This window comes from Hemitrygon akajei, chromosome 11 (genome assembly GCF_048418815.1).
Source record: "Hemitrygon akajei chromosome 11, sHemAka1.3, whole genome shotgun sequence".
Taxonomy (NCBI): domain Eukaryota; kingdom Metazoa; phylum Chordata; class Chondrichthyes; order Myliobatiformes; family Dasyatidae; genus Hemitrygon; species Hemitrygon akajei.
The window spans coordinates 10,438,226-10,453,903 of NC_133134.1; the positions used below are offsets into that span (position 1 = coordinate 10,438,226).

Here is a 15,678-nt window from a genome sequence, read left to right on the forward strand (position 1 = left end):
CAATTCCTGACATTGCCTGTAGGGAGTCCTCCCTGTGACCCTGTAGGTTTTTTCCAGGTGCTTCGTTTTCCTCTCACAGTCCAAAGACGTACCAGTTAGTAGGTTAATTGTCCTATGATTAGGTTAAGATTAAATTGCAGGATTGCTGTGCAGCGTGGCTCGAATGGCTAGACGGACTTATTCCATACTGTATCTCAATTAAAAAAAACAAATAAATAAATTCTTAAATTTAAATCAAATAATTGTTTCAATGTAAGTGGTTTGCCATTGTCTTCTTCTGGGCAGTGTCCTTATAAGACAGCTGACCCCAGCCATAATCAATACTCCTCAGAGATTGCCTGACGTCTTACTTCAGTGGTTGGTAAGTTGATGGAGAAGATCCTGAGAGGCAGGAATTATTAACATTTGCAGAGGCATAATATGATTAGGAATAGTCAGCATGGCTTTGTCAGAGGCAGGTGCTGCCTTACGAGCCTGATTGAATTTTTTGAGGATGTGATTAAACATATTGATGAAGGTAGAACAGTAGATGTACTATATATAGATTTCAGCAAGGCATTTGATAAGGTACCCCATTCAAGGCTTATTGAGAAAGTAAGGAGGCATGGGATCCAAGGGGACATTGCTTTGTGGATCCAGAATTGGCTTGTTCACAGAAGGTAAAGAGTGGTTGTAGGCGGGTCATATTCTGCATGGAGGTCAGTCACCAGTGGTGTTCCTCAAAGATCTGTTCTGGGATTTTCATAAATGACCTGGATGAGAAAGTGGAGGGATATGTTAGTAAATTTGCTGATGACACAAAGGTTGGAGGTGTTGTGGATAGTATGGAGGGCTGTCAGAGTTTACAACAGGACATTGATGGGATGCAAAACTCGGCTGAGAAGTGGCAGCTGGAGTTCAACCCAGATAAGTGAGAGGTGGTTCATTTTGGTAAGTCGAATATGATGGCAGAATATAGCATTAATGTTATGACTCTTGGCAGTGTGGAGGATCAGAGGGATCTTGGGGTCCGAGTCCACAGGACACTCAAAGCAGCTGGACAGGTTGACTGTGTGGTTGAGAAGGCGTACGGTGTATTGGCCTTCATCAACTATGGGATTGAGTTTAAGAGCCGAGAGGTAATGTTGCAGCTATATAGGACCCTGGTCAGACCCCACTTGGAGTACTGTGCTCAGTTCTGGTCGCCTCACTACAGGAAGGACGTGGAAACCATAGAAAGGGTGCAGAGAAGATTTACAAGGATGTTGCCTGGATTGGGGAGCATGCCTTATGAAAATAGGTTGAGTGAACTCCGCCTTTTCACTGTGGAGTGGTGGAGGTTGAGAGCTGGTCTGATAGAGGAGTATAAGATGATCAGAGGCATTGATCGTGTTGATAGTCAGAGGCTTTTTCCCAGGGCTGAACTGGCTAACAGGAGAGGGCACATTTTTTAGGAGCTTGGAAGTAGGCACAGAGGAGATGTCAGGGGTAAGTTTTTTATGCAGAGAGTGGTGAGTGTGTGGAATGGGCTGCCGGTGACAGTGGTGGAGGTGGATACGATAGGGTCTTTTAAGAGACTCCTGGATAGGTACATGGAGCATAGAAAAATAGAGGGCTATGGGTAACCCTAGGTAATTTCTAAGTAAGTACCTTTGTACATACTCAGCTTTGTGGACGGAAGGGCCTGTTGGTTTTCAGTTTCTATAAATATTCTATAACTTCCCATATCATATCACTCTACGCACGTTTACTCCAATTCTTTCATTTCATAAAGTAACCATCCTAACACTAGCTATGATTAAACTAATTCAAAGTCAATTTATTATCAAAGTCCACATATGCTACCAAATACTACCCTCAGTGTCATTTTCTTGTGGGTATTCACGGTAGAACAAAGAAGTGCAATAGAATCAATGAAAAGCTGCACATTAACACAACTGGTGCAAATACAAAAAGAACAAGTAATAATAAATAACTAGATGGCACCGCAAGATGCTTGGTACAGTACCAGAGAGGCAGAATCAGGACGAGAGAGAGAGAGGGAGAGGCGGGGGAAGAGGGGGAGGGGATGGGGGAGAGGGGGAGGGGGGAAGAGAGAGAGGGAGGGGGGGGAAGAGGGGGAGGGGGAGGGAGGGGGGAGAGAGAGAGGGAGGGGGGAGAGAGAGAGGGAGGTGGGGGAAGAGGGGGAGGGGGGAGGGAGGGGGGAGAGAGAGAGGGAGGGGGGAAGAGGGGGAGGGGGGGAAGAGGGGGAGGGGGAGGGAGGGGGGGAGAGAGAGAGACACACACACACACACACACAGACTGTGGTACATCGAATGCCGGGTGAACAATATATTCTTTGCAGTTCTGCAAGTCTGTGTCTTTACTATTGCTTTGCTCATGCCTGAGTGCTCGGTGATTGGTGCTGATGCTTTTTTTTGCCGGTGGGGGGAGGGGGGATCGTGCTTGTTGCTGCTTATGTGTGGGGGGGGAGCTGGGGGTGGGAATTTGGGGTTCTAACATTTAACTGTCGTTCATCCTTTGAGGCACTTCTCTGTTTTCGTGGATGGTTGTGAAGAAAAAGCATTTCAGGATGTATATTGTATACATTTCTCTGACATTAAATGTACCTTTGAAACCTTTGAACTACACCTGGGGCACAACAGACCTACCAACTTGAAGAAACCCACACGGGCACAGGGAGAACTTACTAACTCCTTACAGGCAGCAGTGGGAACTGAACCCTGGTCACCTGTACTATAAACTGCTGTGCTTACCACCACACTACCTGAAATACAATCTCGAAAAATGTTTAAAAAACGCATGGGAGTATTTGCACAGTCAGAATTCTGTAAGTCAGGTCATACGTAACCCTGGGAGCCTCTGTACCATATGATCATAAGCATTATCAATTCTCTCTTTAAAGAGCTTCTACCCTCAATAATATATACTGGCCTACCTTAATTAATTCCATTTTTCTGCATATGACTACCAATTCTGACTCATATGTTTTTGAAGCTTTTTCCCCACCGTGGAGCTGAAAATGACTGGTGTGTAATTGGTGGCTTTACCCATACTCCCATTTTTTTTTGAACAAAGCAGTAACATCTGTTCCTCTCTGTCCCCTGACACCATTCCCCATTCCCAACAAGCATTGATCAGTGGCCACAATTTCCTCCCGCAATTTCCTCAAAGTCTTGGGAGGCATCCCATCCAGTCCCAGTGACTTTGAGTTCAGCCAACTTCTCTAATAGCTCCACACCACTGAATTTAAACCCAACCAGTGACTCACCCGTTTCCTCTTTCATATTACCCCAGTTAGTTAGATCCCACTTGGAGAACTGTGCTCAGTTCTGGTCACCTCACTACAAAAAGGATGTGGATACTATAGAGAGAGTGCAGAGGAGATTTACAAGGATGTTGCCTGGATTGGAGAGTGTGCCTTATGAGAATAGGTTGAGTGAACCTTGGAGCAACAGAGGATGAGAGGTGACCTGATAGAGGAGTATAAGATGATGAAAGACATTGATTGTGTGGATAGCCAGAGGCCTTTTCCCAGGGCTGAAATGGCTAACATGAGGGAGCGTAGTTTTAAGGTGCTTGGAAATAGGTACAAGGGGGATGTCAGAAGTAAGTTTTTCCCACGGAGACTGGTGGGTGCATGGAGTGCACTGCCAGCAATGGTGGCAGAGGTGGATACAAACAGGGTCTTTTAAGATACTCTTAGATAGGTACATGGAGGGCCATGAGGTAGAGAGATTCTGGGCAGTTTCTAGAGTAGGTTACATGGTCGGCACAACATTGTGGGCCGAAGGGCCTGTAATATGCTGTAGACTTCTATGTTCTATGTTTATGTACCTTGGAAGGACAATTTTGTATATGACCATATAGTCATAGGAGCAGAATTAGGCCATTTGGCCCATTGAATCTGCTCCATCATTCCATCATGGCTGATTTATTATTGCTCTCAATCCCATTCTCCTGCCATTTCTCTGTAACCTTTGATGCCCTTACTAATCAAGAACTTGTTAACCTCTGCTTTAAATATACCCGATGGCTTGGCCTCCACAGCCGTCTGTCTCACTCAAACCTAACGAATATTGAAAGACCTAGATATGATGGGTGATTGATAAGTTTGTGGCCTAAGGTAGAAGGAGATGAGTTATTAAATTCAAACTTTTTGCATAATCACTCAATGAGTTGAACTGCATGTGCATGTGACGAGATCTGTATAACTCATCTCCTTCTACCTTAGGCCACGAACTTATCAATCACCCCTGCTGTGGACACTTTCTGGAGGTCCAAGATCCGTACGCTCCACAACCGCTGGACTAAGTGTGTAAATGTAGGAGGGGACTATTTTGAAAAATAAATGTGCTGGGTTTTCTAAAATTGAATCCTTCTACCAGAGGCCACGGACTTATCAATGACCCCTCGCAGAGTGGATATGCAGTGGATGCTTCCAATAGAGGGCAAGTCCAGAACAGAACAGCACAGCCTCATTATAGAAATGACATCTTTTAGGAAAGAGATGAGGAGGAATTTATTTAGCCTTCAGAAGCTTGTTTAAAGATTAATTTATCACACGTACAGAGAAATGCATCGTTTTCATCAATGCGCGGCCTGCAAGAGTTGCCACGCTTCCAACAGCAACATAGCACGCCCACAACTCACTAACCCATGCCCATATGTCTTTGTAATGTGGCAGGAAACGCACAGTGTCATGGGGAGAACATGCTGAGCGGGAATTGAACCCTGCTCAGTGACCGCTGGTACTGTAAAGCGATTGCGCTAATCGCCATGTTACCGCGCTGCCCCACTCTGCCTTATTCAATGTTTCCTCATCACTAGTATGTTCCTTCAACTGAGCCCTCTTGTGCACGTTTCCACAGATCAAAGTTTCAATAGGTCTTGCAGAATAATATTAGCAAAGAAATTTTCAACAGCCAAACGAAAATCCTCCGTCCTAGTTTACAATTTATTACACAGCTACTTTTGAAGAAATTTCCTCAAATGCAAATTAATCTCAAAAGGTAAACCCAATTAATCATTCTGCACCTTGTCAAACTTCTAAAGGATGCCAGTGATAATTCCACAAGATCTAGCACTTAACACAACAGCTGTGAACTATATATTGTACATCATCTCACAGTAATTAAAAAATTAACCAATTATGAAAGTACGCATACACTCGGTGGACACTTCATTAGGTACACCTGCTCGTTAATGCAAATGTCTAATCAGTCAATCATGTGACACCAACACAATGCATAAAACTATGCAGACATGGTCTAGAGGTTCAGTTGTTGTTCAGACCAAACATCAGAATAGGGAAGAAATGTGATCTAAGCGACTATGACTATGGAATAATTGTTGGTGCCAGACGGGGTGGTTTGAGTATCTCAGAAACTATTGATCTCCTGGGATTTTCACAAACAACAGTCTCCAGAGTTTACACAGAATGGTGCAAAAAAACCCCCAAAACAATGAAAAAGCACCCGGTGAGTTGCAGTTCTGTGGGTGAGAACACTTTGTTAATGAGAGACGTCAGAGGGGAATGGCCAGACTGGTTCAAACTGACAGAAAGGTGACAGTAACTCAAATAACCTCACGTTACAGCAGTGGTGGGCAGAAAAGCATCACTGAATGCACAACACATCAAAGTTGATGGGCTACAGCAGCCTCAGGACCCTCACCACCAGGTTCAGGAACAATTACTACCCCTCAACCATCAGGCTCCTGAACCAAAGGGGATAACTTCACTCAACTTCATCTGCCCCATCAATGAAATATTCCCACAACCTGACGACTCACGTTCAAGGACTCTTCATTTCATGGTCTCGATATTTATTGTTTATTTACTTATTATTACTTCTTCCTTTTTGTGTTTGCCCAAGTTGGTGCAGTCCGTCATTGATTCTATTATGGTTATTATTCTATTATGGATTTATTAAGTATGCCCATAAGAAAATAAACCTCAGGGTTGTTTATGTTGACATATAAGCACAGTCGGCCCTCCTTATCCGCGGGCTCTGAATGCGCGGATTCAACCAACCACGGATTGGAAAACTCAGAAGTTGAGCATTGTTCGCCTCGTGTCTCGTTCGTTCGCTACTTGTGAGTGAGAGGAAGGAGATTAAGGCTAGTAAGGGATGGCTGGCTAGCTACGTAAAGCGCTACAGCCTCAAGAACTTAAAGATCACGGAAGAATCGGGATCGACTGCAGCATTCCCAGAAGAGCTACGATGGTTGCGTCTGTACTGAACATGCAGACTTTTTTTCTTTGTCATTGCTCCCTAAACAATACAGTCTAACAACTATTTACATAGCATTTACATTGTATTAGGTATTATAAGGAATCTAGAGATGATTTAATGTATACGGGAGGATGTGCGTAGGTTATATGCAAATACTATATAAGGGACTTGAGTATCCGCGGGTTTTGGTATCTGCGGGGGGGTCTCAGAACCAATCCCCTGCGGATAAGGAGGGCTGACTGCACTTGATAATAAAATTACGTTGAACTTTGAACATATGTACACTCAGTGGCCACTTTATAAGTACTGAGTCTATCTACTGGATATGATCGAACAGTGATATAAAAATTGCTTGGTTGTTATGTCTAGGACCAAAACGGCATGATTCAAAGAGAACTGCTCTAATCCCACTTCACCAGCTGTGTTTTGTTCATTCAGTTACATAAATGAATGTAATAATAATAGTGACCATGAAACTATCAGATCATAAAGAAAAACATCTGCTTCCCAGACGTCCTTAGAGGATGCAAATCCGCCCCTCACTCCTTTGCAGACCCACAGCAAAGAGATTAACTCCCAATTACACTCACACTCCTCCCAGTTCAAAGGATCTGCAGTAACTTGTGGCCGTGACTGCGAATGAGAGATGACGCAGCAGCCCAGCCAATGAAGGAGAGAGCAAGTGCAAAGCCGCGGATGGGCTGGCAATCAGACAGGCTTTCATTGTAACACACAATCTGCTGGAGGAACTCAGCAGGTCGAGCAGCATCTGTTGAGGCAAAGGAACTGACGATTTTTTTGGTCTAAAACCAGTACTGAGACCAATATACCTAAGGGCTTGAGACATCAAAGGCAGATAGATTAGGGACTTCTAAGTGACATTTAGGTAGGTACATGAATGTGCGGAAAATGGAGGGATATGGACATTGTGTAGGTATAAGGGATCAGTTTTGTTGTATTGTTGGATTTAATTGGTTCAGCACAACATTGTGGGCTGAAGGGCCTGTACCTGTGCTGTACCTACCGTTCCATGTTCTCCCCACCCCAACCCCACAGATGCTGCTGGGTCCACAGAGTTCCTTCAACAGATTAGAGACACACAAGACAGCAGATGTAGGAATCTGAGCAATATATAAGGGAGTCAGATGAACTCAATGGGCCAGGCAGTGTCTGTAGAGGGTAATGGGACATCTCAACATTTCGGACCAAGACCCTTCATTTCTGGTATGAGTTGGAAGCAAACAGTGCTGGTCCGGGGTACAACAAAGCTGGACACGTAGGGCAGGTTGAAAAGTCCAAACCAGAAATATCGACTATCCATTTCCCTCCATAGACGTTGGAGATCATAGAAAGATTAGCTTTACTTGTCACATGTGCATCGAAACATTGAGTTAAATGCGTCATTTTCGTCAACGACCAACACAGTCTAAGGATTGTGATACTCACAAGCATCGGCACGCTTCCAGTGCCAACATAGCATGCCCACAACTTACTAACCGTAACCTGAATGCCTTTGGGATGTGGGAGGGAACTGGAGCACGTAGAGGAAACTCACTTGGTCACAGGGAGAACGTGCAGGCTCCTTACAGACAATGACGGGAACTGAACCCAGATCACTGGCGCTGCTAAAAGCTACACCACCATGCTGCCCGTAAAGTGACCTGTTGAGCTCCTCCAGAGCTATGTGTGTTTCTACATCCCCTGATTCCAGCAGTCTCTTGCGTCTCCAGCTTTTCGTGCAACCCGTTTCCCTCAAGAGTGTAAAGAATCCTTCCTACCTGCAGAGTAAGGCTCTTGTTTATCAATGTAGATGAATTCCTTTCTCTCATATTTGGCGCGAATCCACTGTTCCCGAAGCACTCTGGGAGGGAGAAAACAGAGGGAGATTTAGAAAATCCCACAAGGAATGTTCAAGTTTTATTTTAAAGTCATTTGACTGTACAAATATATAACCAAACAGAATGCTTCCCCAGATCACGGTGCACCCACAAAACATATATCACAAAACAAAATATTACCATAAATAAGTTAATAAGATATAATTGGAAGTGTACGTAGTGTGCAATAGAGTTAAACAGTAAACAGCTGGCTGTCCTAGTGATGAGATGGTGGTGGGGGCAGGGTATTCTGGATTAGAGAGTACATCTTATGAGTGAGTTGGGACTTTTGTCTTTGGAGTGAAGGAGGATAAGAGGCAGCTTGATAGAGTGGTACAAGATGATAAGAGGTATAGATAGAGTGGATAGCCAATCACATTTTCCCCTCAGGGTGGCAATGACCAATCTGTTTAAGGTGAGAAGAGGCATGTTTATAGGATATGTTAGAGCAAGGTGTTTTTTAATGCAAAATGTGGGAAGTACTTGGAATGCACTGCTGGTCTGGTGCTAGAGGCTGATGCAAACGGTACATTTAGGAGACTTTTAGATGGGCATTTGGATGTAAGAAATATACAGGGTTACGAACTGCATACAGCTGATCGTAGAGTTGGCTTCTATAGGTTTGGAAAACATTGTGGGCTGAAGGGCCTGTAGTGTTCCGTGTTCTAAAATTTTTGCATTGATATTTTCAAGTAAGATTTCTTGTATAAAAGAAAATTTTTAAATGTAAGCACTGTGACACAAATGCAATTGTCGACCCAGTCTCACCAGTGGCTGTATTACATGGCTTGCCACTGAAATTTTCTTGATGTACTTTGTAATTTTCATGTCAGAGGCAATTTTTTTTTTCACACACAGTGAGTGCTGGGTGCGTAGAACACTCCGCTAGGGGTGGTGGTAGAGGCAGATACACTAGGGGCATTTAACAAACAATTAAACAGGCAAACGAATGCTAGAAAAATGGAGGTCTGAGGAAAGGACTACTGAACATGATATATCAGAAGATCACAAGACAACAGGAGAAGAGTTAGGCCATTTGGCCCATCGTATCTACTCAGCCATTCTATCATGGCTGATTAATTATCCCTCTCAACCCCATTCTCCTGCCTACTTCTCGTAACCTTACTAATCAAGAATCTATCAACTTCTGCTTTAAATATACCCAATGACTTGGCTCCACAGCTGTCTGCAGGAATGAATTCCATAGATTCACCACCCTCTGGCTAAAGAAATTCCTTTTCATCTCCATTTGAAATGGATGTCCCTCTATTCTGAGGCATTTCATCATATGTTTTGTGTCCATGTGACAAATAAAATTAATCTTTAAATCTCTTTATTCAACATTATTGGCACTCAGTTAGTCAATGACTTTCAAACTATGATGCTTTGTGTAAGTACTATTTTGGAACATTTTCTTCCCCTTTGCCAACTGATTTCTGAACCGACAATTAGCCCTCGAACACTACCTCACAATATTTGCTTTCTTTTATTCACTATTTATTTATATTTTATATATAGTTCTTCCTGTAATTTATGTATTGCACTGTACCGCTGCTGCAAAACAACAAATTTCATTACGTACGTCCCTCCCCCCACCTTCTCCCATCCGCATTCCCAGTGGGACGCACACGAGATTCTGCTCCCCCACCCTTCCATTCCCCTCCGTCATTCACAGACCCAGCAGGCAGTACACAAGACCCCTGTCCTAACCAGCAGCAGGATCTTTCAAACCAATCAATTGGGTTGCACAAATAACAGACTCAAAATCAGTGTCCAGGTGTAACCCGGTACTAAAGAGAATCAGTCTAGGGAAGAGGTTCCCAACCTTTTTTATGCCGTGGACCAATGCCATTAAACAAGGGGTCTATGGACCCCAGGTTGGGAACCCCTAGTCTAAAGAGTTGATTATTTTAACTTTAAAATGCTTCCTTGGGATGAAAAAAGATATAAATACATTTCGGGGAGTCACAGTAGTGTAACGGATAGCACAACACTATTACAGCTCAAGGCGTCGGAGTTTGGAGTTCAATTCCAGCGCTGTCTGTAAGGAGTTTGCATGTTCTCCCAGTGACCGCGTGTGTTTCCTCTGGGTGCTCCGGTTTCCTCCCAGATCCCAAAAAATGTATGGGCTAGTAGGTTAATTGGTCATTTTAAATTGCCCTTAATTAGGCTAGGATTAATTAGGTGGGTTGTTAGGTGATGCAGCTCACTGGGCCGAAAGGGTCTTGTGGTAAACTATGTGTATACCTGTCTGTACATGCCCCTCTGCTGACTGCTCCTGTGGCTCCTCCCACAGACCCCTGTATAAAGGCGATTGGAGGCACTCCCCCTCCCTCAGTCTCCAAGATGTTGTGGTCACTTTTGCTGCTAATAAAAGCCTATCGTTCGCCTCCCGTCTCCGAGAGTTATTGATGGTGCATCGGTCTGTTCCATGTTGTATCTCCGAACAGAGTAAATAAATAAAATAAAATAAATAGTAAACCTGATTCTGTTTACTTTCAGTGCAGGTGAGTTTGTGTGACTTGCACCGACCGGATCGTCTAGAAACCGGACTGCATAGTGCCTGGAACTGGATAAGACATTTCCTGCTCTATTTGTTACACTATTCTCCTGCATTATTCATAAGGAAGCCAAACCACTCAATGGAAGATGCTAATTACCAAGGAAACAAGCCCATCAGATCCATCCCCCTTTCCTCATTTCCCTGCAGTCATCACACTTACTCTCTGATGGCGGAGGGGAAGAAGCTGCTCCTAAAATGCTTCAAGCTCCGGTCCCCGCCTCTCCCCCCGCCCCCCCCCCCCCACCCCCGATTGCACACTGGCTGTTTGTCAGTCTTTGTTTATGTATAGTTTTTCATGAAATCTACTGCATCTCGTTACTTTCTCGTAAATGTCTGCAAATGAATCTCAATCTTATATATTAAACCACAAACAAGAGTAAATCTGCAGATGCTGGAAATCCGAGCAACACACACAAAATGCTGGAGGAACTCAGCAGGCCAGGCAGAATCTATGGAGAAAAGTACAGGCAACATTTCAGGCCGAAACCCTTTGTAGGACTGGAGAAAAAAGGCTGAGGTGTAGATTTAAAAGGTGGGGGCGGTGAGAGAGAAACACCAGGTGAAAAGTGAAACCTCATCTCACCAATCAACTTCCCAGCTCACCCTATCACATCAACTTCCCAGCTCACCCTAACTCACCAATCAACTTCCCAGCTCACCCTATCTCACCAATCAACTTCCCAGCTCACCCTAACACATCAACTTCCCAGCTCACCCTAACTCACCAATCAACTTCCCAGCTCACCCTATCACACCAATTAACTTCCCAACTCACCCTAACTCACCAATCAACTTCCCAGCTCACCCTATCTCACCAATCAACTTCCCAGCTCACCCTAACTCACCAATCAACTTCCCAGCTCACCCTATCACATCAACTTCCCAGCTCAGCCCATCTCATCAATCAACTTCCCAGCTCACCCTAACTCACCAATCAACTTCCCAGCTCACCCTATCACATCAACTTCCCAGCTCAGCCCATCTCATCAATCAACTTCCCAGCTCACCCTAACTCACCAATCAACTTCCCAGCTCACCCTAACTCACCAATCAACTTCCCAGCTCACCCTATCACATCAACTTCCCAGCTCACCCTATCACATCAACTTCCCAGCTCAGCCCATCTCATCAATCAACTTCCCAGCTCTTTATTTCATCCCTCCCCCTCCAGGTTTCGCCTATAACCTTGCGTGCACTTCTCTCTCACCACCCCCCCCATCTTTTAAATCTCCTCATCAGCTTTTTTTCTCCAGTTCTGCTGAAGGGTTTCGGCCCGAAACGTCGAATGTACTCTTCTTCATAGATTCTGCCTGGCCTGCTGAGCTCCTCCAGTAGTTTGAGTGTGTTGTTCAGTCTTGTGTATGGTGGCATATGCATACTTTGATAATAAACTTGTTTTGATTTGCCTTTGATTGATGGTAGCAATGAGAGGTGGGCCTCCTCCTCTCCCTCTCTCTGTACATTACTGTCTACTGCCTACTGTCCATTTTCAGGATTCCCCATTTTTATTTCTAATTTCTGTATAAATGTTTTTGCAGGTGACAGAGTGAAAAGCTGGATGCACTGCGACCCGTGAGGGTTAACTGAAATGCTTCAAACCTTTCACTGAAAATGAGTTTAAAATCAGAATCAGACTTAGTATCACTGGCACATGTCGTGAAATTTGCTAACATTGTGGCAGCAGTACAAGGCAAGACATGATAATATAGAAAAAAAATTAAAGTCAATTACAGTAAGTATATATGTATATTAAATAGTTAAATTTAAAATAGTGCAAACCAGAAATAATACAAAAAAAAAGTGAGGCCGTGTCCAAGGGTTCAATGTCCATTTAGGAATCGGATGACAAGAGGGGAAGAAGCTGTTCCTGAAACACTGAGTGTGTGCCTTCAGGTTTCAGCTGTTTCTGAATCACTAAGTGTGTGCACTAGGAGTCTCTTCAAACTCCTAATGAAATCTAGCCGCTGCCTTGCCTTCATTAGAGCTGCATCGATATGTTGGGAGCAAGTGCCACTATAAAAACCACTATAGACAAAGGACTTCTAGAAAATGGACACCTGCATGGAAGTGCCCATCAAAAAGAACAGGAGCCTGAAGACACGCTCAGCATTTTAGTAACAGCTTCTTCCCCTCAGTCATCACATTTCTGAATGGATGATGAACCCATCAACATTATCTCACTATTCTCTTTTGTACAATTTATTTATTTTTATTTTAACTTATAGTAAATAAATTTTATGATATACTGAATGTCAGTGATAATAAATCTTATTCTGACTTTGAGAAACTTCTATAGATCTGTAGTGAAGATTGTATTGACTGGCTGCATCTCAGCTTGGTATGGAAACACCAATGCCTTTCAACAGAAAATCCTACAAAAAGCTAGTCGATTCTGCCCAGTCCATCACAGGGAAAGCCCTCCTAAACATACATGTGAAATGCTTTCGTAGGAAAGTAGCGTCCATCATCAGAGATCCCCACCACCCAGGCCACGCTCACTTCTCACTCTGCTGCCATCAGCTAGAAAGTACAAGAGCCTCAGGACTTTCACCACCAGGTTCAAGAACAGTTACTACCCCTCAGGATCAGGTTCTTGAATAAAAACCAATGATCTCACTTTAAGAACATTGTATCTCATGTTCTTATTATTTATTGCTATTTATTTATATTTGCAATTGCACGGTTTGTTGTCTTCTGCACTCTGGTTGATCTGCCATCAATTATTTTACAGTTACTATTATATAGATTTGCTGAGTATGCCCACAGGAAAATGAATCTCAGGGTTGTATGTAGTGACATATATGTACGTTTTTAATAAAATTTACTTTGAACTTCTCTCACTAGAGGGCTCATTCAAATATGGCTTGTTCATCATTTCCTGTTGTCTAGGGATTTATTCTGTTCCAAACTCTCTCTGCATTTCTTTCTTCCCTTACGATATTTACTAAAATTCTTGCAGGCAAATGTTGGGTCATTTTCCCTGACATTTCCATAAGTGGATCAGTATCAAATTTAGCTTGGCAACTATCCCAAGAACTGTCTTTGGATATTTCACTATCAAAAGCAAAAGGGAGCTTAAGACATTTGTACAGTACTGTAGCAATTTTATGTATTGCACTGTACTGCTGCCACAAAAAAACAACTTTCATGACACATGATGATAAATCTGATTCTGATATGGGTCTCTATTGTGGACTGAGAGTGGGAAGGGGGCAGGGAGAGGGAAATCATGGTTGGGAAAGGGGAAGGGAGATGGGAGGGAGTGGGAAGCACCAGAGAGACATTCTGTAATGATCAACAAACCAATCAAAAGACCCTTGCCTGGTGTCTCAGTGCTGGGTGTATCTGCACCTGTACCACCCGCCCCCCCCCAGCCCTGACATTCCTTCTCTGCCACCTGTCCCACACCCTTCCTGCAGCACTGCACCCTCGCCATTCCCAACATCCTTTGCTCCCACCAGATTTAAAATCTCACTCTCAACTCCACAATGAAAATACAGTATGTGCAAAAGTCTTGGTCACCCTGGATATATATATATACACACACACACACACAGTTTAAATGTGCCTAAGACTCTTGCACAGGACTGTATTTCTGAAGAGAACAGATTTCAGTGTTAAGTTTGTATAGTAAACAGTCATGTCCGGCGAAGCTAAGCCGGTTGAAAGCGCCATACACAATATGTTGAGTCACTGTCGGTCAAAAACATCAGCTTCGCATTAATACTATGAAATCATGACCGGTCCCTGAGAACAACGGGTAATAAACAATCCTGCACCATTTCCTCTTTCAACAGTCCTGCCAGGGTCTTGCAGCATTTGTGTATGCTGTAGAAATCCAACCCCCGTGCTAATCAGACACAGATGGTGTATCACAGAGCACCCATGTTTGGCCCCATTCAATTTAACAGGCCTCACTCGACAATTCCTGTCAGGAAATGCTTTAACACAAGATAAAGCATTTCATATGGATGACTGCATGTTTCAAATAATTAAATAAACATGCTACAAATGAAATACATCTCGGCCTCCACACACAAGCTCTCCACACAGTTAACAAAGTGATTTTTAACCGCATGCACTGGTTTCTCTGCCCATGTCCAAAGAAGATCTCACATCAGTATGATGCGCGAGGACATCCCAAGGCCTCATGCACACAATGAAATGGTTCTTTGAAATTTAGCCACAGATGTACTGAAGGAATTACAGCAGCCAAACTATGCACAGCAACATCCCAGAAAAAGCAGACCAGAAAACGAGCCCATTTTCTGAAGGAACGCCTATCAAGGGGGTAGGTTACCCTTTCATTGGCCAGGTTACCAGGGAGACCGGCCTTCACCTTCCTCAAAATAATGCCTTGGGTTCTCAAGTATCCAACCAGGTGAGCAAACAGGGTATTGGGTTTGAATTGAATTGACTTTATTACTTACATCCTTCACGTTTTAGAGGAGTAAAAATCTTTACATTATGTCTCTATCTAAATGTACAATGTGCAATTTATAGTAATTTGTAATAAATAGTATGTACAACAGGATAGTGAAATAACATAGGAATACAATTGTATCAGCATGAATTAATCAGCCTGATGGCCTGGTGGAAGAAGCTTTCCTGGAGCCTGTTGGTCCTGGCTTTTATGCTGCGGTACTGTTTTCTGGATGGCAGCAGCTGGAACAGTTTGTGGTTGGGGTGACTTAGGTCCCCAATGATTTTTCGGGCCCTTTTTACACACCTGTCTCTGTAAATGTCATGAATAGTGGGAAGTTCACATCTACAGATGCGCTGGGCTGTCCGCACCACTCTCTGCAGAGTCCTGCAATTGAGGGAAGTACAGTTCCCATACCAGACAGTGATGCAGCCAGTCCGGATGCTCTCAATTGTGCCCCTGTGGAAAGTTCTTAGGATCTGGGGGTCCACGCCAAACTTCTTCAACCGTCTGAGGTAAAAGAAGCGCTGTTGTGCCTTTTTCACCACACAGCTGGTATGTACAGACTATCTCACTGGGTCTATCCAAATTGTCATTGTA

The 15,678-nt window shown here is 43.7% G+C and overlaps 1 protein-coding gene across 1 annotated transcript in view; it reads right to left on the reverse strand.

The window, feature by feature from the left end:
• The window catches only part of LOC140735308 (arf-GAP with dual PH domain-containing protein 1-like), a 173,925-nt gene that overhangs the window by 65,014 nt on the left and 93,233 nt on the right, over positions 1-15,678 (reverse strand). Inside the window, exon 4 of the mRNA XM_073060196.1 lies at positions 7,994-8,076. Coding sequence (XP_072916297.1) covers positions 7,994-8,076 — 83 coding nt within the window. The remainder of the gene's footprint in view (positions 1-7,993; positions 8,077-15,678) is intronic.